The sequence below is a fragment of the Cyclopterus lumpus genome, chromosome 9, assembly GCF_009769545.1.
Source record: "Cyclopterus lumpus isolate fCycLum1 chromosome 9, fCycLum1.pri, whole genome shotgun sequence".
NCBI lineage: Eukaryota > Metazoa > Chordata > Actinopteri > Perciformes > Cyclopteridae > Cyclopterus > Cyclopterus lumpus.
In genome coordinates, this window is record NC_046974.1 from 20,241,556 (window position 1) to 20,269,113 (window position 27,558).

The window sequence follows — 27,558 nt, forward strand, 5'->3', positions numbered from 1 at the left end:
TGTGTAACTCTGGCTGATAATTCCCTGACCTTTACCTTTTACACCCTAAGCATGGCTCATTTCTCAACACACACGCACACACACACACACACACTGGTTGTCTAGGAGATCAAAGCTTTCATATTCTCAAACCACAAAACCCCTGGGAGGTGGCATGTATTTACCTCAGGTCAGCCTATCAAGAGAGCGCTGTCTTGCTTGAAAACAATAAACAACAATGTTCAATAACCCATTCACTGGAAAGCAATTCTTCACAGATTTGTACCATCTGCGTTTATTTCTCCTTCTTTTCATTTAGTAAAAGCTTTACTTAGATGAAGTGACTTACATCAAATATTCTCAAAATTCAACAAAATGTTTGATTTACTTTATTTTAGTCTAGAAATTAGATGGGCTGCCTCCTCACAAAATGTTTTTTCTTTTCTTTTGGATTCTTTTGCTGATTCCCCTCTCCGATTATATCTGTGCGACGGAAGCCTGCCTGTTTTCAGAGGTGGCACGCACCATGCAAGAGGATGAGCGGTCCGGGGACGACAGCCAGCGGGACAGTGTAAGTGAACACCTGCTTTGTTTTTTTATTTTTTTCCTTTACACCCTTTCATCTTTCATCTTTAAATAACTCTACATTGAGATAGTCAAGATACTCCCTGCTTCTATTGTACTTAATTTTATGTCATTATGTCAGGGCTTTGTATACATCTTGCGGATGTCCTGATTCAGATACCTTGAATACTTAAGTTTGAGTAGCAAATAGTAGTTATAGAGCTATTGGATAATGTCTGGGAATTACACACCAGTTTTGACCATTAGTGGTCAGTGTTTCCCCTACCATTATATTAGGGGGTGCCCCGCCCCCCCCCCAAACGGTTATGTTTATTTAATTACATTTTCTATATAGCGTTAGATCAAAACAGAAGTCATTTACGGTTCCCTTTTCTATAGAACAGGTCTACACCTTGTTCTTTCATTAATCAAACTAAGGGCATTATGTTATTTATCTAATTTCTGGTCGCGTGTTTACAATTCTCCTCTGATCTCTGTATCGGCCCCGATGCGCACACAGACACGTGCGTGTGCAGACAGGTGAGCCCCTTCCACCAGCGGACAGAGAGCCTCAATAATTTGTCATTATTGGCTTAAAAAATATATTTTGGTAAACTATTGTTTCTCACATGGACAAGTTATTTATAACTCTAACATGCTACATATGCGCTTGCCTTCTGGTTTGTATGTTTTCTCCCCCTTCAAATTACAATCCAATAGCCTATCATCATACTTAACGATATAAATCCCGGGCACTAGGACCTTGGGGAGGCTGCTGCGCAGGCTTTGTCACTCTGCCAAGTAACATCTCTGTCACCGACAGCCAGGATTATAGCCAATGAGGTTTGCTCAAAGTAAATGATGCACAGAGTGAACTTGTAAGTACAGGTAATTACAGAATGTGGCTATATGTAGTTAGTACCTAGAATACAAGCATGTCTCAGCAAAGAGGTCTCTGTGAAGCAGAATTTAAACGTAGCAAAATAACTTCAGATAGCTGTAGAAAAGAGTAAAAGAAAGGCGTCGCCCGTATAGCGATTCAGGTGAGATTTAAGATAAAACCCAATTTGTCTTTTCTTTGAATGCTTTCCTCTTTTATGTTAGTACCCAACCCTGTCAACCTTAGTATTTACAGCACCATGTTATACACCAAGGTACACAAGGTAAAACGAGGTAAAAACTGCTATTTTCCTCTCATTTCTTATCTCTATTATTACCCATCCCCACACAACAGCCACCAGCAATATCTTACCGACTGTATGTCAGCTTTTGCATGCTGTCGTCGGAGTTGTGTGCAAGCTGTCCGTCACCCACCACTTTCCGTCTGGATTTAAAAGGCGGGTTCCTGGAAATCCTAACAAACAACTAGAGAGGTCAGAGCTGCTGTGTTCCACGAGAGATGGAGCTCGGATATAGCAGCAGCAGGCGACACCATCAGGCTTTTTTTCTACTGTGCATGAATAAGATATTAAATGACACTTCTTGGTTTTTGACCTTGAGTCGACGTCCACATGTAGGGCTGGTGTGCGGGTCTTTCAAGTTGGCTGACATCAGAGAGGAAATGCATTAAGTATGCAGATGGAGTATTTCCCCTTGAAAGACTGCTGGAAGTTTGCCACCTGGTCTTCGCCGGTAAAGAAACCGTATTATTATCAGCTCAACTTTTCAGATACATTTTGCTGTAGCGCCGTGGAATATTAATGTACTAATGTATTAATGATACTAATCAATATTGTGTTAAACAGTGCAGCTTTTAGAAAATCTAAATCGATGCTGATGAACTCTTTGTTTCTCCTGTGGGGAAACACTGAAGCCAGAGGCCACCAATGGGGCAAACAAACCAAAACAAAAGACATGATTGCCCAAGATAGTCTGCTCAAACTAATGCATAACACATTACATTAAAACAAAAAGCATGTAGTCCCACTTGCATAATATTAAAAAGAGCTGCATGAATGTAAATGTTTATAGAAAAAAAACCCAACAAATTACCTTTTAAAATGGAATACGATCCCTCCTAATGGAACAAAAACTGATTGATGATTCACATTTTGTGTCATTTAAAAGGGAGATAATAATAATATTTTTATTTTGTATTTTTACTGTTATTTCCCTTTGTTGTTGGTGGGATGCGGTAGTGAGCTGCAGTAAGATATTTGGCAAGTAGACCTATAATTCATGTAAAATGTGCCTGTGATTAATGCCTTCATCAGTTAGGACGGAGTGAAGAGAGCAGGGCAAGGGGGCAGAGGGGAGCGACAAGTGTTGCGAGAGGAATGGGTGGGTCATCAAGAGAGGACAGGTAATTAGAGAGAAGAGAGAGGGGGTGGGGTTAAGACAAGAACTGAATGTGAAAAACAAACAGTGCAGTGGAGATGCTCCCTCCCTCGTCATCCTGAGGGGCATATTGAGGTAGAGCAGGGACACAGGCTGCACTGATGAATACTTTCTGCAAGGCTCCCGGGGGCTGTCCAATCAGGTGGCGCCATTGATGAATAGTCATGACTCACCTTATCAGCATCACCATGGTTACGCAGATGTGACTGTGGCCCTGTGAATGCAATGAGCGAATAGAAATTGGCAAAGCGCCGCTGTGTCTACTTCCCGCGCACATCTTGATCACCAAATAGAGCCCAGCAGGGGAGCATCAGCATCAGCATCAGGCCGTGTGTTTGGGCCTCTCCGGCCTTGAGGATGAGGGGAGCAGGGTTGTGAGTGAGGTAGAGGGGCTTGGTGGGTTCAGGGAACACGGTGGTTGGGGATTTAATGCACGGGACGAGTGCAAAGATGGAGTTTTTTTATGACTTAAAATCACATTAATCAACAGTAAAGCCAGTTGACACTCAGCACATAGAGGTGTGGGCTGGCGGGATGAGAAGAGGGGAAGTGGATGACAAGATATTAAATGAAAAAGCTAGGAAATTAGATTGAACAGGATCAGAGGAGGGGAACATTATCAGAGAAGCAGAAAAGTAACTGAAGGATGAGCGGGATAAAAACCAGCTGCAGGAGATCAAATAAAGAAATGGGACGAGGGATAATGGAATAAAAGGCTTGGACAACAAGTAACGATTTAGACAATTTTCTCACACAGACATGTTTAAAAAAACAAAAGCAAAAAAACTCAATTCAATTCCCCAAAAGCTGGGCTTTCAACACTAGTTTGGATCCCCTTCAGGATTTGAAGGCGCCATTAAAGACGGGTAGCACTTATCTAAAACAATAAAGCCACGTTTTTTGTTCTTTATCACTGCTCTTCTTCAACCCTCTGCTCATTTTTCACCCAAATGAACTTTTTACTGCATCATACACGGCGGAGTGCATTGTTACAATATACCTGCTAACAGCCCTCTTCTTATCACTGATGTGACAGGGCCAGTGCAAACATTGTTAATTGTTTTTGAGCCTCTGCTTATCTGCCGGCTTATTTATCCATGAGAGAGTGGAGCAGTCTACGGCATATTTGAAACATGTAAGTAGATTAGCAGGCGGCTCCATACAATGAGGACATATTCGGCCACTCATGGAAACGATATGTGTTTTTCCCCTCAAGTCTGCCTTAACTCAAAGGGGCCAATTTGTTTTATTGATCTGATCCACGTGCACTCGTCAGGGTCTGTCCTCCTGCCCTGCTTGTTTGTGGGGAGCCAACACTCACCGTACAGGCACCACAAAGCACACGGGGAGGGAGGTAGGCAGGCCCGATATTGATCTGTTCCGCTACACCTTGTGCACAGAAACATTACCACCCGCTCAGCGTTTCTCATTTCACAGCCTGTTGACTGCGTTTAAAGTGCGATCAATCTTGCATAAGGTGTTTGGCGGCGCACTAAGTGCAGACGTGTGGCTGACGCATGAAGAGCGGCGTGTGAACTCGGGGAAGGTCCACATCCAGGATGCGCGGAGTGACGAATCTGCCGTCCTGGTCGTGTCACTGTTTTCCTGGATTCAATTGCGTGCTGTCTTTCTGTCTCACCATTACAGAACAATCTAGACACAAACACTTTATCTTGGCTCTGAGTCGGCTGCTCTTCATATCTTGGTTTCACAGTGACCCTGACCCTTTGCACAGATGAGATTTTGCCGAAGAAATGTGTGGTAAGTTCAGTAACTTCAGCACTATCAGCCTCCTATCAAAGTGTTTCTTTCTGCATCTGCTGCATCAGTTCCCCCCGTCTTTTAGGTTTGGGGCGCCTCCCGGGGAATTTCATCTTATTTTGCTGTGCACCGACCAGTGCTTCACAGAGCCAGGCCTGAAGTCGAGGTAGACTCCAGGTCTCTTCTCCCGCCTCAGGCTACTTAAGGAAGGAGGAGAGGGGCTCTTTCAAACAAATTGATTCATCTCCCTCACCTCCAATTTTGACACTTCATCCGTCCTGCTAGTTTTCTCGAACTTAATCTTTTCCCATGTCTTATTTTTGTCACTTTTCCTGCTGGGATTAATAGGAAACAAAAATACATGTTTTTATTCTGTTTTTACAAACCAATGTCATGTTATTATGCTGCAAAATTGGACACTCTCTGCAACCGCATTCAAAGCAGACATATTTTAAAGATTTGCATATTTATTGAAGTTGTACTACCCAAGGAGTGATGCACATTTGAATGGAAATGTAAGACAACATTACTTTGGATAGAAAAGGGAGAAGAAAAAACCCCTCATGGCTTAATGTATACCATGAATATCTAAGAATAGAATATAACAGTAGCAGCAGACACTTAGCAGAGGCATGGAGATGTTTGACCTCCCACACAAAGGAAGGTAAATAACATTACTGCTACATGTGGTGCAGCTCCACACACTCTGTATTTCATAGATTAAATGTGCGATGAAACTGAGGTTTTCTGATAATTGATTAAGACCTTTAGGGACAAACTTCAGGTCTAAACAATTGACTATCTCTCCCAGCGATCATCTAGAGCACCTCACTGTGTTATCCTCTTGCCGCTTTTCCCTTTCTCATACTTAAAATCCACAGAAATATTCATCATAGGCATGACAAAATATACCCTTAAATAAAGTCCCGTATGTTTTATTTATACATCTATACATATTTATACATATACAACGTGTTTCCAATGGTAAACACCCCCATGAGCCATAATATTCACGTATGTCTGTTTATTTACGTACTGAGGGAATTTTCATGATGTAAATACAAGGCAAAAAGAGGACTGAAACATAACATGTTCCCAGCACACTGCCCCTCTTTTCTCCGTCCTCCTGACCCTGATACATCTGCTGTGGAGCTGTGAGCACTGTGTACTATAGGAGATGAACCGAGTTAATTGTTATTACCCCACAGGATGCTGTGCTTTACAGCTGAGTCAACCATCTGATCAGCCAGTAAAAAAGAACACCCTGGTTGTAAATACCAGTAGCTCTCACCACGAAGAGATAGATACACCTGTGTTGTTGAGGCAACCCTTTCACCTAGACATCATGTACCAAGCGAACTTGTGAATCATGGAGAGTAATGTGAGCCACGATATCGAGTTTGCCTAAATAAATCAGGTTGCATACAGTATGAGATCTCTTTGGAGCCAATGGGAATCAGGAATAGGAGGGCAGATTGTAGATAATACCCCCTTGTCTCTCCTTTGTTTAAAATGTAGTGTCAGCCTCCGGAGAGCCGAGAGCTGCCGATGAGGTGGCAGATAAATGGACGGACTAAATTGTTTTTTCAACCGGGTGATTTACTGCATCTCCTCCAATGGCAATCTTTCTTTTTCATCTCCTCTCTCTTTCTCTCTCTTCCTTCCTCAGCTTTTGTCTGTGTTAAGTTTTTTCCCAGTTACTCCTCTCGTTGCCGCCAGGCTTCACCAAGAACCCATTTAAGATGAATTCTCTGATCAAAATCAATCAATAACTTCAGAGCACAGAGATTAATGATGATGGCACAGACGAGTAAGCGTTGCAGATACTGAGTATAGTGCAGGTAGCCCCCCCATGGATCCTGACTTGGAATGTGAAATGATGTCAGATGAATTTATATTGTGTCATCAGAAACTGTAATGTGATAATATTTTTTTCGAAGAGAGAAATGCCTCTCTGCTCGCCATCAGTACACGCACTAACACTCAGATGGCAAAGGTCAAACTGTGGAAAGATAGAGAGAGATGCATCAAGGAAGCGAGCTCTTCGCGACCCCCAACGCATGTACTGCCTACTGATAATTTTTTAGATGAAATCACTTCTATATGGGCCCATTTGTTATAAAGCAAAAAGAGCCGACAGGGCTGAGGTCCTGTCCAGATGCTGTTTTGTCTGTGAACTCGTACCAAATAATTGAAAGGCCAAGCAACACCCAACCGATGTGCCATCTTAATCTCGCAAAAGGTCAAAAAAGGTAATAATGAAAAATTCTGCTTATGAAAAAGGGTTGGCGTCCTGTTTGCTAAGATTGATATGAATTAATTGACGAATGACAGTTTGAACCGTGGTGGTTTGAACCGTTAACAGTGGAGATGGCTGTTGGGCAGAGATACCTGATGTTTGATGTGCAGCAGAGCGGGACCATTAGAAAGGTGGAGCAGTAAAAAGGACAAAGTCAGAGGAGAAGACTCCTCTGAATCCGTTAAGATGAAGGGAATGTAACAAAATGAGTGAAGATGTGGCCGCCTGTCAGTCCTCATATGAATAAATGAGAGCTGCATGTGGGAAAAGTACCTGGAGCCAATATTGAACCACCTGCATATATAAGAATATATAGTCTTCATCAAAGGCTGCAACTCCCAGAAGAAAGGGTGGTGAATAAATATTTGGTCAAAAAAATTCCCATTCACATACATTTTTTATCCATTTCCATAATAAAAGCACAAATCAAAGCAGAGTGTGCGTTGTGTTTTTCTTAAGTCTTGTGTCTTCACAAGACCTATTTTATAATAGGCACAGAGATTTCAGTCGGTCTACTGATGTGCTGTCGTGATCAAAGTATCCTCAGGCTGTTTAAACAAACTTTTTACCTCTCTGTCCTCGCACTCACTCTTTCCTATCAGATTTTCAATATAATGGTGCTTTCACACCTAACCCGCTTGGCTCGGTATAAGCGACCCAGTTTGGACTCGGTCGCTGTTGCCTACTTTGTCGTTTTATAAACTCCCTTAAAAGGTGTGTGGCAGCAGTAAAACACCTCCAGCATCCCGGTTGTCGGCGCTATGTGTTCGAGCCAGCCATTTGGGAGCATCCAAAGGTGCTTTTGCACAGTCCTGTCTTCACCATTATTCAAAATAACATGGTCAAATTGCAGTCTAATACTACTACTAATTCTTATCATCACTTAATAATATAGAAAACATAATTCTCCACACCAGAAGCATGATTTACTTGAATTGAAGATGCGCTGATGATTCAGGATACCAGTCGCCAAAACTGCCCAATCAACGAGTTAGCTGTCAGTCCGTATAACTTCATGTTTACACCTCTTGGTTTGAACAGGAGACGGACCAGTACTAAAATGTAGCAATGTATCATTTGTTCTCCTTGTTCTGGACCAAATGAACCAAACTCCTAGTGTGACAGCTCGGGCTCAGCTCAGAACATGACTTGTAATGATTTATTTACTCTCTCTGTAACCAAAGCCACATTAAATGCCCACTGAACCACATCTTTCTGAAGTAAATGAAGTACTTTTTCACCATGACATAAGGAGAGGTTATCATTGTTTCTCAAGGCTGAGTATAGTACTGAAGGGTCACTTTCTCGACAGCATAATTAATCGTACATCTCTGAAGAGTTTAGATGTGGGATTCCTATATGGGTATTTTTGCATCTCGATAATTATATATTTTTCTGGTAATTCGATTAATAAATAGTCTATATCAATTAACCACATAGTAAAGATTATTTTGTGTAATAATACATTTAATAATAATACATTTATTTATATAGCACCTTTAAAAACAGAGTTTATAAAGTGCTCTACATATAAGCAAGGTAAAAACATAACATCAATACAAGTAAACATTTCAGAAAATACATGAGGCAATGAACACAATAGAGGAATAGAAAATTACAAATACAAAATAAAGCAGAACAGACAAACTAAAATAGGGGAAACAAGGGGAAACTGCATAAAAGGACGACATCACTTAAAAGCAGTTCTATAAAAATGGGTTTTAAGAAGTGATTTAAAAGAAGCTACTGATTCTGCAAGCCTTATCCCCTCAGGTGGTCGTTCCAAAGTCGAGGGGCTCTGATGGCAAAAGCACGGCCACCCTTTGATTTAAGCCTTGACTTTGGAACGGCCAGAAGGGCCTTGAAGGGTCTTGAAGGGCCTTGAAGGGCCCCACCGGAGGATCTAAGGCTGCGAGCTGGCTCATATGGGGCTAACATTCCAATGATGTAGTTTGGGGCCAGACCCAGGCGTGCTTTAAAAGTGAGCAGCAAAATCTTAAAATCAATTCTAAAACTAACAGGGAGCCAGTAGAGAGAGGCCAGGACTGGAGTCATGTGATGCCGTCTGTTAGAACCAGTCAGAAGCTGAGCTGCTGCATTCTGGACTAGTTGGAGGTGGGAGATGGATTTTTGATTTATGCCGTAGTAGTTGCAGTAGTCGAGTCGAGAGAAAATGAGTGCATGAATGACTTTTTCCAGATCTGAGCGTGACAATATGGGTTTGATTTTTGAGATTATTCTTAATTGAAAGAAGCAGGACTGGACACTTTTTTTGATCTGTGATTCAAAATTTAATTGAGGGTCAAACATTACACCCAAATTTCTGGCAACAGGTTTTAAATAAGCAGCCAGGGGACCAAGTTGACTCTTGATGAGACTGGTGTTATTGTTTGGGGAACTGAATAATATGACTTCTGATTTGGAGTTATTGAGCTGAAGAATATGTGGAGCCATCCAGCAGTTAACGTCAGAGAGACAATCTAAGACAGCAGCCAGGCTCTCTGGGTCACCAGGTCTCAGTGGAAGGTATATCTGTGTCGTCTGCATAGCAATGAAAAGATACGTTGTGTCGCTGGAGGATTTGGCAGAGTAGAAGCATATAGATAGAAAATAAAAGTGGACCTAAAATTGAACCTTGTGGTACACCACAGGTAATGTGAGTTGTGGAAGACGAGTGATTACCTATGGTGACCGAGTACGATCTTTCTAAAAGGTAAGAATAAAACCAGCCAAGTGCAGTGTCCTTGATGCCAACCCACGTTTTGAGGCGATCGATTAAAATGGCGTGATCTACAGTATCAAAAGCTGCACTAAGGTCTAAAAGAATTAGAACGGCGCTCTCCCTTTTTACATTTACACAGGTGTACTCTTGTGTAAATGTAATACTGGAGCATAACAGTTTCAGGTGAAATTCTAGAGAAATGAATTGCAATGAAAGGAGTGGTAATGTAAAGTGTGACGTAAAAATAAAATTTCTGAGGAAGTTGAGTGAGCATGTGCCTGTTATTGTCAGATTAGACGACGCAATTGTCGATCACAATTTGGCATTTCTAAAAAGCGGAAGTGCCTTAAACTTGCATTTGTTCTAATGGCCAGCAGGGGGCAACTCCTCTGGTAGCAAAAATAAGTCCTATTATATAGAAGTCTATGGGGAAATGACTACTTTCACTTGATTTATTACCTCAGTAAATACTGTAAATATAAGTTTAGGGTTTCAATCACTAGTTTCAAGTATTCTTCAATACAGGATGATGTTTAGTAACTTGTAACTTATGGTCCAATTTATAGGAAATAGACCAGACCTTTTACGGCCCGCAGGCCACGCTCGGAACTTTGGCTGTCCCAGTCTGGCCCGCGTCAGGTCAATCAAACATTTTTTATAAATAAATAAGTTAATACAAAAAACGGTGAAAAACGAAAGGTTGATTGATACACAATGTAGAGTTTTTAACAAGACATGGACTTCTAAGTATCTGTCTACTGAAGTCAAAGGTAAAGCTGTGTGCTTAGTTTGTGGAGAACAGGTCGCTGTGTTAAAGGTTTAAAATTTGAATCGGCACTACGGAACGAAACACGCGGACAAATACAAGAACTTGACTGATGCAGAGCGGCGGGCCGCTGGTGGTTTGCTAGTTAAGCTGCCGACCCAACAAGGACTTTTTACCACGCTTCACACATCCAGGGAGGGAGCAGTCAAGACTAGTTATGTGATATCCAACAAAATCGCAAAAAACAGTAAGCCATTTTCTGAAGGGGAGTTCATCAAAGAGCGTCTGGTGGACTCTGCAGCGCTATTATGCCCCGAGGCGTTTGAGGATGTGCTCCTCTCCAGAAGGATCGAGGACATCGCGGGAAATCTGAAGCATCAGCTGCAAAACAAAGCGGACAATTTTGACTTTGGATGAGAGCTGTGATGTCCGCGACACAGCCCTGTTACTCGTCTTTGTACGTGGGATAACGGAGGACTTTAAGATTACGGAGGAGCTGGCAGCAATGCGGTCAATGGGAGGGACGACGACAGGAAGTGATTTGTTCATGGAGGTAAATGCATGTTTAGACAAGCTGTAACTGAAATGGGACAAACTGGCAGGATGGTTGTCCAAATCTGAAACATGTTGGACTTCTGAAGCGAATGCAGGATAAAGTGACTGAAATTAACCCTGACCAGAAATTGCTCTTTTTTCATTGCATTATACATGTTGTGTAACTCAGTGCTAAACATTATCCATGTTAGTGTTGCTCTCCTTTTTTCCTTGTGAAAGTTTTTTTGTGTTTCCTGATCCGATGTGAGGTCCTGAGATGTCGTATGTGTACAGATTGTAAAGCCCTCTGAGGCAAATTTGTAATTTGTGATATTGGGCTATACAAATAAACTGAATTGAATTGATGTTGTAACTAAAATAGTTAACTTCATCAGGCTAAGAGCATTGAATCACAGACAGTTTGTTGCACTTTTGGAGGAGTATGAGACTGAGCATCGTGACATAGGCTACCACACAGCTGTCAGGCAGCTCAAGCTGCAAATTGCTTAAAAGAGCATGGGACCTGAGAGCGGAGAATCAAGAGTTCTGTGAGAAGAAAGGCGAGGACGTCCCAGAGATCTGGATTTGGATTTGCTGTTGATGTGACTGCATTAATGAATGCAATGCAAGGGCCTCTTTATACATGAAATGTACAGTTTGGTGAAGGCTTTCATGAAAAAAGTTGCAATTTCTTTCAAGCCAGATGGCTTTCTTTCACCCACTTGCCAACACTGAAGGAAGCCACGCCCTCGGCTGATCCCCTCCACAGGCACTCCTCCATGTTAGGAGCGCTGCATGGAGAGTTTACAAGGCGATTTCAAGACTTCAAAACAGTCGAGAATGAAATGCACATGATCTCTTCTCGCCTTACCTGCAGTGTGGATAATATACCCAGCGATGTTCAGCATGAACTCATTGACCTGCAGTCTGATTCACTACTGGCAGAGCACTTTAAGTCAGCATCACTTCTGGATTTTTACTCTTCTCCCAAAGAGGAGAGCGCTCCACAAACGAGGAGGCATGCTCAGAAGATCTCAGTTCTCTTTGGATCTAACTTCACATATGAACAAACATTCTCAGTGATCAAGTTCAACAAATACAGTTACAGATCCTCTTCACTGATGATCACCTGTCAGCTGTCCTTCTCATATCCACCTCAGACATTCAACCAGACTTCAATGCACTTGTTCAAGCTCAAGACAGACTGGATTTTTCTCACTGAGTAAGAATAACTGAACTGAACTGGAAAACGTCAAAAGCACTTTTGTTTAAAATAAAATGCTGGTCTTTAACATACATCTTATGTATGTTTGTGAAGGTCAAAACCATATAATTTACCTTTTTGTTATAAAGTAATACAATTTCAGCAGAATTAAGTTCAGCCTATTGGTTCAGCCCTCCACAAAGGTCCAACTTTCCTATGTGGCTCCTTGGGAAACTGAATTGCCCACCCCTGAAATAGACGATAAACCAGGGTTCGCTTTAGGGCGTGGCTAACTTGTGATTATTTCTTACAACTTCAACCCTTTTAATTCATGAAAGTTAATCAGAACATTTTGGCTCCACCCTCTCGTCCCTTTGGGTTGCAGAACACCTTGTTGGCATGAGGCTCCTTTCTCTTTGTTGGATTTGGGAAAGTTTACACTCCAGCAACTGTAGTTGGAGTTGGACCAAACCAACACAAACAATAAAGCATAAATCGGTCTGTTCCTATATTTTAAACCAACACATCGCTGGCGGCTATAAATGGCAAAGCTGTGTTTGTCAATCTCAATATATTTTATGCCATTGTTTAAAAAATGGCTATGGGTACGTCCCAAGTCTCTTAATTGAATCCCCAAAGGAAACAAGGAAATATGTTTTAGGAGAATTAATTATTCTATTTATTTTATTTTATTAGGCTCAATGTTTCAAGTTAAATTTAAATGATATAACTCATCAAACCTGACACTCAGGAATGATCAGCCTCACGTGACTAAATGGAAATGATGATAAATGATGTGTTTCCTCTCTGACTTTAACTATATCCATAATAAAAGTTATTGAGGTGAATAACCGATCAAGAAAAGACAAATCTTTTTGGTGCGAGGAAAGAGCCTTGGGATGTACCCTATAACTGAGACTGAGCCTTAACCCCCACGTCTTATCACAAAATAGAAGAACATTCAGAAAATTCACAACATGAGTTCGGCTGACTGCTGATTTCGTCAAATCTGACCCCGCAGCCCGCCCTCGACCAGACCCATCAATCTGGTTAATCAGTATTAACCAGAAACTAAAAGAGCAAAGAGACATTACATAAATTGTTTCGTAGTCTGTGAATATACTGCCAAACAATGTTGTGGTTAATAGTGACATAACTCATTAGATCCATTATTCATCTGCTTTACTTTCAGCCGGATGAAAAGTGAGGGTTAATCATGCAGGCTCCCCTATTCTCCTCTGTAAGCAACCGCCTGTGGCAATGAGTCTAATACAGGTAATTATGTAGCAATAAAGGTCTTGCTGGCTTTCTGGATGAAGATTGGCATGTTGATGTCCGTGCCTCGAGAGCTCCTACATGTCTAATACAGACGTATAATGCTGGATAGGGCAGCGTGTGGTGCTGACTGATAGGATAATTTATTTGTGAGGGCGAACAGGTGTTTTTATACGGCAGGCTGCCCCAGGCCACACGCACACACCCCTGAGCACCTCTACTTGGCAAGGCAAAAATGTATGGACATCTGCAACACACAAAATTAGCCAAAAATCAGAGACTTAATTTCAACCTGCTATTGTTCAGTTCTTAGTATTAGTAAGGCTAAAATTCACTTTGGTCAGTTCGACGTATGACACAGATGCAGAGAGACACCCTTTAGTGTCTGTATGCGACACAGCATGACTTCTAACCCCAATGCAAACCACATTATTGTCCTCTTGAAACAAAAAGTCACCGTTGAAAAAGAATACAATGTCGGGGTGTAACCTGTAGAAGAGCTATGTGGAATGTGAATGTTAACGGTTGAGCCTTGTTTGATGAGGAAGCCATGTTATTCATGCAGCGCAAATTAAAACAGCAAGATTAATGGCACAGACTCTGCCTCAGTTCATCATGCGGTCTCACCAGCTCTCTTTAAATGTGTGTGTGTGTGTACTCAAGCACGTCCTGAATCAAAGATATTTCTGCAACCACTCAATACGCAAATATCTTATATATCCTCTGTGCTGTCCCCAAGGACAGTGCACTCGAGAAACAACACACAATTGAGCTTCTTTCCACCACTGTCCAGCAGAGGCTTCATATATTGTGTGTGTGAAAAAGCGGAAGGGGGAGGCATCTTGCGCCGGGGGCTAATACAATGAAAGTAAACAGCAATCTGCATATTAAAACTAGTCATTTGCATTAAGTAATGTGTTTGAAAATGTTTCAAAAGGAGATTGATGACCTGCTAATGGGTTTCCAGGTGCTCACATTCAGTGAAAAGTTTGATTATAATGGCCTTGAAGCAAGTCTCGAGTTAGAGTCTCCGCTGCTGCTTCAGAATCCACTTCTCTGACCACCTGATGTGTTTCCTCCACTTTGACTTGCTCCTGTAGAATGACATTCTCTGCTCTCACCTCAGACGTACACAGATTTTTTTTTCTCCCCTCTTGACCCAACGTGATGTTGCGCTTTCACTTTGAGCTGCCACTTCTCCTCAAGTGAGTTTCTTTATAGAACTCTCTATTTTAACCTTTGTTAAGACCTCAACAATAAGAGTTACTCATATTCATTGCATTTGTTTCTTTCTCTGCTATTTATTCAATACATTACACCCAGACGTCATCATTCCTCCTAAAAGCATTATACTCTTGTTAATAACACAGTTATGTTTTCCCCATAACACATCTTATTATTCTCCCATTAAGGACTAATGTGATCCAGAGAGAAATTTGAAGTCACACGCAAGAGGTCAATTAAGATGTACATTTCTGTTGTGCAAATAATGTTCTCAAATCGATAAAATGCAAATTAAGTAAAACATTAATTTACAACTTAAATATGGGAAAGCGAGGAATAATTTGCCCTTGGAAAAAACTGAACAATTATCAGAAACATGCTAGCCTAAATAGACAAACAGAGGGGGAAAAGAAGAAACAATAAACTGTATAATGCAAATAACACTTGAAACAGATGTGTGACTTTGTACATATAATGTTTAAAATATATTATGTGTGTTGTGGCTATGCTAATAAAGAGAGGAAAACACCGGAGACTGCTTTGTGTGGTGGTGCAGGTAATTATGTTCCAAAAATGTATTTTAAAAGTATATAGTATAACGAAAATGATTAGGATTGTCAGCAGGATGTAGAGGCTTTGCTTGATTGACACCTGTCATACACTCTCCTTAGCAGGGTGCATTCTTATTGGTTGATGAAGTTTGGCAATCTGCCCAGCTGCAACCAGTACAAGAAGGGGAGGAGTCGACTATTTTTCTTGAGGAAACTTCGATCCTTTGATGTGTGCAGCAAGATGTTGGAGATGTTCTCCCAGTCTGTTGGACCAGTGCTCTGAGATCTTGGAGATGTTCTCCCAGTCTGTTGGACCAGTGCTCTGAGATGTTGGAGATGTTCTCCCAGTCTGTTGGACCAGTGCTCTGTACTTCTCTGTAGTCTGCTGGGGGAGCAGCATTGGAGCCGGAGACACCAACCGACTCACTAAACTGGTGAGGAAGGCCGGCTCCATCATTGGCTGCAAACAGGACTATCAGGAACAGGTGGTGGAGAGGAGGACACTGAAGAAATGATTGTCCATATTGGAGAACCTGGACCACCCTCTCCACCTACTGCAGGGACAGCGGAGCACGTTCTCCAACAGACTGAAACAGTCTCCTCAAATTTAACAACATCAATACCCCTCTATATACTTTATATACACTTTGCATTTTCATTTCCTTTATTATTTAAATTCTTAAATGTAATATGCCCTGCTATTTTATTTTATTATATTGTATTGTATATATCGTAAACATGCTTGCTGCTGCAACAAATACATTTCCCCCTGGGGATGAATAAAGTCTATCTAATCTAATCTAATGTCTAATCAGCTGGACTCAGTGAAAATGTGTGTGTGTGTGTGTGTGTGTGTGTGTGTGTGTTTGTGCAGAGCACTAAAGTTACTGTATGATTAACAGGTTAGCTAACAGCTGGCTATTTTCAGCTCAACATTAGGATTGATTTGGTATCCTACTTCTGACCACGGGTTGGATGTAAATTTAGTATTTGGTCTCTTTCACGCTGTGTTTTGGGAACAAGTCTGCACAAGTAACATGTTGGACAGAAATTGAGCTGCTTGCTAAACACTCCACTCTGTCTCCACTAGCTAGCCACTAACTTTGTCTGGGTGACCTGTGTGACTCTTCTATGGAAATGATAGTATCCTCTGGGTGGACGTATTTTAACCAACGACCTGTGCTTCATAGTTTTTAACATGCCCTGGGGGAGTGAGCTGCTATAGCAGTCCACACTCCGTACTCGCTCTGTAAGGCGACCTGAGCCGGCCACCCTCCGGTTCCCACGGATTGAGCTACTGCCTTTTCCCCTTCGGAGAATTCCTGTCTTCTGTGAAGAATCTCTGCATTCTGATTCTGATTTGGTCGCTCTTTTCTTCAAAATTCAGAATTCACCAACACTTATTTTCTCCTAACCAGGTGTCGGATGATTCATCCGACTCCCCAGAGCCGGGGCCAGTCAACTGCATGGAGCTCTTCCAGGTGCGGAGGCTGTCTTGCCGGACGATCCAGTTGCCCCCTCTGGCCTTTCGACAGGCAGAGCAGTACTACTGTGATCGCAAGTCAGAACCGGACACAGTCACGGTTCCACCGCGGCCCACAACACTGCCACTACGCACCCCGCCACTCATCGCCATCACCTCCGCTGACACCAGCAGGTAGGACCGCGTGGACGTGTGTGGTGTGTGTGTGTGTGTGTGTGTGTGTGTGTGTCCTTTCACTCCGAAATAACTTTCAGTAGAATAGGTCATTAGAGTAGGGGGTTATTAGAGTGGAGTGGTTTAATCAATACAGCAGCTGTCTGACGTGAGTGAAGACACATCTCTCGCTAAGTGCTTGACACAGTGCTTACAGGTTGAAATGCAATTACACGTTTATTGGTGGCTGTGTAATGTTTTCTTGTGATCCAAAGCATCCTACACATTTTGAGATACTGTGCTTTTTGTCTCCATATACTGTATGTCAGAACGGTGTAAACAACTATTTAAAGAGACTTCTTTCACTTCACAATATGCATTTCATCACCTTTCTTCTTTGTCAAAGTTATGTTATTGCTGTATATTATTTGACTACTGGATACGTGTCCAAGATTGGATAGCCTCCCAACCCGAAGGCTAACTCTTAATGAAGAGCCATGTTGCCATGGTGACAATCAGGGACACCTGGTTTGCTAACAATGTTGTGGAATGAGAACCACAGTAAGCCCTTAGAAATATACTAGTGGCAGAGAGTATTAACAGCTTCTTTATGCCCAAGGAAACTATCCTGAGCCTGACTGACGAGTTTGCAGAGTTTCTCAGCCCTGTGACATTAAAACAGCTCAGTCTGCACTGCACTGACATGCTATGCTACTGGACATTTTGTTCTGTATTGTTACATTCTTTTCAGTTTCTCAGTCATCCACATTTTTTATTTTGTTTTACACTTTACATTTTAGTTATCCATCCATCCATCCATTTTCAATACCGCTTATCCTCATTAGGGTCGCGGGGGCGCTGGAGCCTATCCCAGCTGACATAGGGCGAAGGCAGGGGACACCCTGGACAGGCCGCCAGTCCATCGAGGGCACATGTAGGGACATACAACCATTCACTCTCACATCTATGGGCAATTTAGAGATCAATTAACCTGCAGCATGTCTTTGGACTGTGGGAGGAAGCCGGAGAGCCCGGAGAGAACCCACGCTGCCACGGGGAGAACATGCAAACTCCACACAGAAGGACCGCTCCGACCGGGAATCGAACCCGCGGCCCTCTTGCTGTGAGGCGACAGTGCTAGCCACTACACCACCGTGCAGCCATTTTAGTTATATTATATTTTAGTTATATTAAAGACAAATCAAGAACTTAGGAATTTAGTTGTCAACAGGCCATCTGAATATTAATTAGATCTAAGCCATAGTTAAAGTATGACTGTGATGAAACTTAAAGGAGAACTGAAAATGCCTACTGGGACAGAATGTCATGGTGATGGATTACTGTTCCACACCACGTCCAAGCCTCTGCTAATTGAGCTTCATACCGTATTGAAATTACCAGAAACAAATGGATGCCTGAAAGGTAGGAAATCAATTACATATGATTTGAAAAATGGTTGGCAGCAATGCAAAGTATGCTTGATGTGTAGTGTACTAATAATGCAAAAACCACTGGTATTTAAATTAGTGTGACTCATCAAATAACTAGGCTCAATAGATTCATGTTTTTCACCACTGGCACTTACTGATCTCAAAACAGGGAATGTTATTCACCATTTGAACAAAATAAAAGCATCTCTGGAGATTTTTGTTTTTGAAACACCGTTGCAACATATTTTCTCATTTAGCACAGTGATTTTGATTAATCTACTGTGTTGTACAGCAACACAATAGCCTTATGCATCTCATTTATTTATACATTTCAAACTGTAATTATCCAAGCTTTTGTGGGACATCTTGTGAAGCATATCGCGAAGGCTGTAAACCTTCAAAGTCTCAGTTTTAGAGGTTATGGCGACTACTTTTACAAAAAAGAGAAGACAAACAAATATATGTGCAAATGGCCCGCATCCCATTTAGTGTGCACTCTTTTCTTACGCTTGGAAAACGTGGCCATTCAAGAAGTGCAAAACGAATCGCACTCTATCCCGAGAATGAAATGAGGTTTGGCAGAGACAGACGCCAAGGCTCCAACCAACCGGCTCGATTCTCTGATGGGGTACGGAAACAAACTCAGCAAACAGCTTGATGTATCTAAGATTAACTTAGTGAACGGTCCTGAAATGTACCCAGACATATAGAATAAAAAGTCAGTGGTCAATGCCCATTGTCCTGAGTTAGTATTGTACAGATGGCGGTTCTCTTGTCAATCAAAGGGAAAGTGGCGCTCCTCTGATTGGGTCTTTGATTGCGATGGCATGCCTCGATAGACTTATCTCGTAAGGCCACAGCTTGTTAAAAGAGCTTTGATTAGAGAATTTGGTGTTGTGGGGGAGACGTCAAAGTAGAATAAAGTGTTATTGACTTGTGGACTTCTTTTAGAGGGAAACAAGAAAAGCTGGTGTCACTTAGCTCTAGATTACATTTTCTGCCAGGTGGAGCGATTTTTCATTGCGACTGTGTTGCAAAACAGTGCTGAAATAGTTTCCACTCCTGTCTTTTCAAAACAAGTGCCATAGTGTCCAAAAACGTGTCGACTCCAAGAAATCCAGTATGTTTTCGTCTTCATTTGAACATTTCTGTCTGTAGTTGGGTGCGTCACACATCTAAATTGCTCATAGCGTTGTCTACTCCATCGTGAACCGAAACTGCAAACCATAGTGAAGAAACGTAGTCAAGACAGTCATTGTGATAATGCTGCAAAGTGCCGGGCATCAGATGTACAGCAGAAGCAGCTCATCCTCTCTGAATGAGTGTCAGCAAACCTTTACATGAACTTCAGAAAAGGGCAAACTATTCCCACGTGTGTACAGCTCACCACTCTTTAAAAAACACGTTACTTGACCTGGATGAGGGTTGAGTGTGAAAGAGTCTCGCTTATTTGAAGGAAGACAAAGGCAGGACAGGCCTGTCTCTTTCTCCTCTACTTCAGATGTATCAACGATTTTCAATTATGGCAACGCCTTTTTGATTATATCACCGTTTGGATTAATTGTCATTCCGCCCTTTAACTGCAGAAAAGCCTACCTTTTAAACCACGAGTCATGTCCCATCATGTTCACACCATATCCAGCAAATAATACTTACAGCTTTGATAATACAACGAGCAGTTAAAGGGTAAAATAGACTGTAGGGAGAAAATGGGTGACAGGGAGACAAAGGCCATACATCTTGACTTTGCTTCAAGCCTGATTCATCTATAATTCAGCACAGCGGTGAAGAAAAAATATACAGTTGTAAAACATTAAGGATGGAACTGCAACTGAATTTAGTGACATTAACTTTGTATGTGGCTTAATGAGACCGTCTTCAGTATTAATGCACCGACCAATCGGGGCAAAGTAGTGCTCTATTTTTCCATTAGACGCCGCTCTCATGATGGGAATATAACACAATGAGTCTGTCCATTAAACAGTTCCAAAGCTGCAAACACTTTGCATGACCGCCTCTGTTAAATTTATAGGAAGGGTGGAGATTTGACATAATCTGTAGCCCTCATTGCCTCAAAATACATCAGCATATATTGACTGTGCTGTAAGAGGCAAGTCCCAAGACTACAAATTGAACATGAAACAACGTTATGTTTTGTTCGGTTTCCATGCACATCAATGTTGTTTTAATTACAATCACAAGATTTACAGATGGGCACAAATCATAACCAATACATCAACAAATGAGGCGATTGAAACACTAACCAACAGATGTTTATTATGTCACTGATATGTGAAAAAGTGATATAGATATGTGCTGACAAAGACTTTTACCAGCATCAATAATAGTATTGGCTATTGGCTCAATACCACATTAAAACAAGCTATCCGTGCATTGAATTCCCAAACACTAAAATGTCCTCCCAAGAGTCTGTTTTTCTCTCTTCTTTCTTTGGACTTTAGAAACAAATGCGAGCAGGTTACAGATGCAGATGCACAGATCCCACTGTTTCTCTCCTGATAGTAATTCAGACACCTAAATGCAGATACCGGTACAAGTGCTTCTTTTTAGATGAATAATCTGTACAGCTGTCGTGGGTCATTCTTCGATGTGTAAGGGAACTCAAGGCTGCATCTAGACATTTTACATCTTCACTATAAGGAGAACTTTTTCTTTAGGTCTGTCCACATTTTAATTACATTCTAGAAAGGTTATAACATTGTGCTGTAAATAAGAAACGACTTGCTGTGGAGGTGAATTGGTCAGGTTCTGCTACTCTGTTAAATAAGTACCAATCACGTGGAATCACTTATTTTCGACTTCACTAATAGTTATCTCAGTCATTAACTCACTAACCCAAAAATAACACTCTAATTCAACATAAGTAGAAAAGAAAACAAACATGAAAATAAAATAAGCAAAATGTTTCAATAAGCATGGTTTCACCTGGATGTTACAAATTACCAAAAGTGTCCCATATGGTACATTGTTTGGTGAAGGTGACTCCCACTGCATGACGGGATATGATTTTTCCGAGACCTCGCTTGGGGTCAGAGTAATGGAAAATAAATTAAAAAGAAAATACAAATGAGGTCTGAGGTCAGTACTCTGAGTGTGCAGTGCCGTTCAGTTGTGCTGCTCTATCAGCTAATAGCTAGATTCCAGAAGAAGAGTCAGTTTGGGTTTAACAGTGCTCACAGCTAAATGCATAGAAGTATGATTCACTTCACAGCAGGTAGAGGTGGGCCAACACAAAGTCCACACATGAGCTGCTGATGTGTGCATGCACGGCTTTGCCAGCCACTTCTGTTTTTAAGACACCTTATTTCTGAGGGGGGATTACATTTCCGCTGATAATCCCCATGTACACTGTTAGCTTCCAGATAATGGGCCTGAGCTGCGAGGGAAGACCCCTTTTTGTGGAAATAATGAACAACAGGGGAGGAGAGGTTTAACAGGGTGGCTGGATGCTGCACCCCGTAGACATCACAGGCGCACACAGACGTCCTTTGAAGGCCCTCCGTTTAATTACTGTCCAGCTGAGTTTATTTTACCTGCAGAGTGTTTAAAGCCATGCTGTTCCTTCAGTCCTCGTCTTCAGCTCTACATAAACAGATATTTCTGAGATAAACCTATTTGGGAGACTGGATTATGAAATGTAAGTGTTATATGCTTTTGGCCACCTGGCTCTCTGTCCACTCCCTTCTCCTGCTCTCCACTCTTGGAGGATTTAAGGGGAGGTGCTCTGGGTGGGTCGCTCATGTTTTATGGATCATCCTGCTCCCTATATCCCGTCGCCGCCTGTTCGTTGCAGGGGACTTGGGAAGGGGAGCGCAGCGCTATGTCTAGTTGGTTTTACGCGCACCGCGGGTTAAGTTAACTGCAGCCGCGGGGGTTCTCAGAAGTTCCATCCGCCCGCGAGGACTCTCCTCGCACCGCCGCAGCACCACGAGCAATTTGCTGGAATGGGCGAGCACGGAGGAAGCGGGGAGCATTTGGAGACCCGATTTAATTGAGTCGAGTTCCCTCTCGGAGCTCCACTGTGGGACACTTCCTCGTTCCAACCCGCTGTAGGTCTACTTCGTGGTGCGTAAATGGGTTCATGGTTGGGTCTGTCCAATGTGTTTCTGCAGGGCAGTGAGGATAGAGTTTTAAACTCATTACGTGAGCTCCAAAAACGTGAAGCACCCAGAGTGGCTATAAAGTTGTCTTGATTACTTCCAGGGTAAGGCCTATAATTTTGCATTCGGTGATCATTTTTTTGTTTCCATCTCTAAAAAGAAAATACACCTGGACTCGCAGTGCTGTGAAGTCCCTCCCATCACCTAAACCCCCGGGTCATGCCATTTGAATGACTCTAAAGTGTTTATTCATTTTGCACAATATTTTCAAACCACCGCGTTGGGGAGGATGGACCCTGCCTCCCGGACAGTGGGCACGGCGTCTCTGGCCGCCGGCGGCGGAACCGGCGTGAATGCGAAGGCGCCCAAACATCTGTGGAGGCAGAACCAGCCAGCGCTCTCTCCGCTCCACCACGCGCTGGTAGTGCGCAAGAACGACCGCGTGAGACAAAGAGGCTTTTCGGACACCGAGAGATACCTCAAACCGAGTAACATGGACCGGACTTACGCCGTGGACACGGGGCACCGACCCGGGCTGAAGAAATCCAGGATGTCGTGGCCGTCGTCGTTTCAAGGTCTTCGACGGTAAGGGCAAAAGGGAAAAGCGCTTTTCTTCCTCTTGTGTCGCTTTCGGATCCCCCTCGATGAACATGGGCGTTGTGTGCATGACCGACGCGCGAGAGCGGAGAAGTGTTTTGGCTCGTTTTCAGTCAAACTTTGAGGAGGTTATGCGATTCTGGCTCAGCCTATGTGCACGACCTCGGTGTATTTACTCATCGCACCGTCGAAAGCGTTGCTGGACACTTCTGTGGTACCGACGCGATGGATAAAGTATGTGTTGGTCGTTCGATAGCGAAGAGAATGGAATAGTCGCATAATTATTATCATAAGACCATTGCAGTGTATTACCCTTTTTTCACATTGAAGTTATGCTATAACGTGTGTTTATCTGTTTAATGTATTTTATATATGTATATATATATATTTTTTTTTTGAATAACGGAGCTTACACGCGGTGACAGTTGGCTGTTAAATTTAGGTCGGAAAGATACGTCTGAAGCCAGAAAATGATTGTTAATTTTCTAGAAAATAAATGGGAAAAGTTAAAAGGAATAAGTAAACCGCGTTATCGAAGGTGTTTGTGTTAATGCTCATATTTAATACATTGACTAAAGCTGGCACACTAGGCAGGCAGAGCTGGAAGGTTACTTAGTGAAGAATGACAACAGAGACTGGACAAGAAAAGGTAGGTGTTGACCAAAGGCAGGACACAGAGGATAGCCCCGAACACAACACACGCTGGCAGCCCCCCCCCCCCCCCCCCCCCCCCCTCCTCCTCTTTTTTAAAGTAGTATTTTGTGATCTTCAGTATATTCAATACCGTTTAGCTTTAGGATGACCGGGTCTACTTTTCATGTTTGAAAATATACTCTCTGGTCTCTATGAGGAAAAGAGAGATACAAAGGTAACGCTTTAGCCTCCATCTTCACTAATATAAAATGACACTCCCAATAATCAGAATCACTACACACACAACAACAGGGACAATCTTAGGACATGCATGACGAGTGCTGGTTCTTCAGACATAGCTTGCACACAATGTATTTAACCAGAGCAGATGCTGTAAAATGATGGCAGTTTTATTGAAGCCAGCATACAGACAGACAGACAGACCGACCGACAGACAGCTCTGCACTCTGTCAGTGTGGGGAAATGTTTCTGCTCTAATTACTCACTTGTTCTGGGAAGGAAGGGGGGGGGGGGGGAATTAAATCTGAGAAGGTCACCGCAGCTCCCGAACTGAAGTGACTGTCTCGCCTTTTTCGTTCTTTCTTCCTCTAATAAAAAAGAAAAAAAGGATAGTATTTGTGTAGTATGGAGAGATACACGCCTGCAAGTCCAGTAGGAAAGAAAGCACACTGGCTTGTCTGGCCGGCACACAGAATGGTCCCTGTCACAGTGGCAGAGCAGTCACATGGAGGAGAAGCCAGGGAGGGGGGGATGGAGGGATGAGAGCACAGATGGAAGTGACATTGCCGAGTGGTGTGCTGGACTAAAACACCCGTGTGATGTGAAAACGTTGCATTGCACTTATACTTTATCCTGACAAAGTGCAATTTAACAGGAGACATTCATGTAATGCACCTTCATTGGAGATCATTCAAGCACATTTCAGATTTGCTTCAGGAGGGTAATTACATGTAGATCAACCCAAACAAATCAAATTTTGCACATGAGGCTAATTACATAAGAGGCACATTGCACTCCAGCACTTATTCAAATCAAATCTGGCCTCTTATACGCCGCAGACCACCACGCCAGTATTTGCAGTTGGACAATAGGGTCATTTGATTGGTCATGTTTTTTATGTGAATCCTCAGGGTCTACGCGTTTTTGTCATTCTTATTTCAATGTCAGCTGCAACTTGGAATTGCAAGTGCCTCCATCTGGTTTTGAATTTCAGTAGATGAAAACACCTTAGGGGTAGTAATCAAAGTGGACAGTCCTATCCTCACACACTGTCCACAACAACAATGCAGGTGTTTGTAAACGATGCACAGCATATTGCAAGACAATCAGTACATCAGCTGTTGGGTAAAAAGCAGCACAGCTGCAGTTAAAGTGTGTCAAGTAAAGGGTTGCATACATTTCTCTCAAAGTGACTCAAATCTTTGTGAATTACATTTCACTACAACCTAAAAATAGAACATTAGTACAAAGAAATCACAACTGTGTAACATTCCTAATTGATTGTTTCATAAAAACAACGTTGCTTGGCATATTGCATTATTGATTGTATCGCCCAAACACAAGTGAGTCCGCCTCTCGGCGTTCATTGCATTGATTTAAAAGGCCGTTTGGCCTTTGCATACATAAATAAGATAGGGCTGCTTGTCAAAGAAGACGGACAATTTCTTCTCGAGGCGCAAAAGATTTTCAGCACACAGTCGGCTGCTCGGATACTCAGCAGCCTATGCAAATGTTGCGTGATGCATGCGTGTTTACATCCAAGCCATGCATTTGATGGACTTCTTCCAATTATCAAGGCGGCGGCAGATTGCCTATCTTCACATGAAAAAAAAACTCAGCAATCAAGTTGTTGCTGCAAGCTAGATAAACAAGGCGTATTTCTTGATTGTAAAAGACAGAGAAAAAAAACCCAAACAACTTCTAAGGCAGCTTGTAGAAAATGAATAAGAAGAGCCAGTTACTTGCTCAACACACACAGTTGAGTTCAGTCTTACGGATAGAGAAAGACCGCAGATCTGTCTCAGAGGACGTGGATGTCGGCGTATCTGCCCAGGCGTCTGGTTTGCACAAGGTCCCCGTGGTAAAAACGCATCACGCAAATGTGTCACAATGGAGGCTGAGCCTTGACGCCGCTCACGGCTTCTGTGAGACCTCACGAAGAATCTGGAGTATCCTTTGATGAGGAGATGGCATTTGTCCCTGCTCGCTGTGGGGGGGGGGGGGAATCTTTATCTCTGGAGATGTCACTGAGGAGGCTCATGATTTCTCCTCTCTGTCAATTCACAATCAAGATTTGGTGATTCAGTGGGCGGAAAAGGAAATGTCAAAACAAAGAAAAGGGATGGAAGGTGCTCCATCTGGACAGTTTGTTCCCTCGGCAGCAGCAGATTTCTCTCTCTCTCTTGTCTGATGTTGTATTTAACGGTCGTTGATTTTTCTCCAGCCAATCCTCCTCCCACTGTGAATGGCTACTGAGAGTTCCCAAAGTGGGGTTTTTAGCTAGTACGAAGCATAACCCCCTGGCTATGTCATTAGATCCCAAGGGCCTTAGCGAGCGAGGCAGGAACTGCTATTTGGTACGTGGCTATATATAACCCCAGTCACGGCCACACTCCAAGTCATACTGCATAGGCTGCCACAGCACTGGCACAATACACATCTACTGTACTTTGTGGATGGGCTCCCGGGCATGTCCAGAACATGTTAATGAATACATTGCGGACAAGGTACCAAACTTCATCGTCAAACATAGCTTGGCTAATAAAAAATGGGCCACGAGGCATCAATTCTGACTCTTCTGTGTTTTGTGTCACAGCATGAATGGCAGGCAGAGCTGTTGATTACATCTGAATGCCCCTCGTCTGGGTCTTATTGACCTGTTCATTCAGGCAGAGGTGGAAGGTGTATTGAGTTTGTTCTTCAGGCGAGTTGTGTCAGTTACTCGTGGAAAGACGAGCGTGTGCATCAGGAAGTCAGTTGTGTGGACATTAAGGCGGGAAGTCAGTTTTAGTCAATCTGGTAATGCTACAGGCCTCATCCTTGTCAGAAGCTTCCTGATATGTTATACAACAATCACGCTAATCGATGTGCTGTAAATATCATCACTGAGAGAGTTTTGTTTATAATATACAAAATAGATACTGTTTTACTATGTGAAGAAGAGATCTGATTTCTCCCTACCTCTACTATAAGCACAGAAAACAATCTTTTCAAAAAAGCTGGTCATACATATGGATGAAATATGGTTTTGTTCAGTAAGTGGATGGAGTACAACCAAAAACACATCATAATCAAAATCCATGCCACTTGAAAGCTACTCAGAATCCATTAGCAAGTCGACTGTATCACATTTGAAGTCACTGTTTTAGTCTTTCTGTCAACCCTCTGTAATTCAATCAGAAAGAGACATTCTTTTACTTTCATGCCGTTGACAGGTTCCCTAATTTCTGTCTATAACACCAAGCACCATCTCAAAGTTAATAGCGATATAATAAGAAGTTTGTATATACCGTGTACTGTTCCTTCATAGTCCCATATAACTTGGAAGTGGGCAGAAATGCATATAAATCAAACACAAACCCACTCTTTATCAAATTAAATGCCCTGGAATATGAAGATTTGGTTGGCCTCAAAACGCACCTCATTCATCATGCAAAATAAATATGTCTAACCTAACAGTATACAAAAGTTGTTTCAAAGTAGAGGTACTCAGCGTGTTCCGTGAACAATAAGTCACTCATCACTTGGTTACATACAAATGATCATTTTATTAAAGTCAAAAGAGTTCATTTATGATACAACTGTAAGGAGGAAATGAAAACATGTAGAAGATTATACACATAATAAATAACACACTGAATGGATATGAGATAGATGATGAAAGAAAGAAACTAACATAGTAAGA

The 27,558-nt window shown here is 42.3% G+C and overlaps 1 protein-coding gene across 2 annotated transcripts in view; it reads left to right on the top strand.

Annotated features, from left to right (window-relative positions):
* Positions 1-491: 491 nt before the first annotated feature.
* Positions 492-27,558, top strand: part of pde4d (phosphodiesterase 4D, cAMP-specific) — a 145,532-nt gene continuing 118,465 nt past the window's right edge. The window contains exons 1-2 of one of the 2 annotated variants that reach the window (XM_034542148.1): positions 492-550; positions 16,635-16,873. In XM_034542148.1, the coding sequence (XP_034398039.1) occupies positions 506-550; positions 16,635-16,873 (284 nt within the window). In that variant the 5' untranslated portion in view covers positions 492-505. Of the gene's footprint in view, positions 551-16,634; positions 16,874-22,692; positions 22,989-27,558 lie in introns of those variants that run through there. The other variant, XM_034542146.1, reaches the window with a different exon arrangement.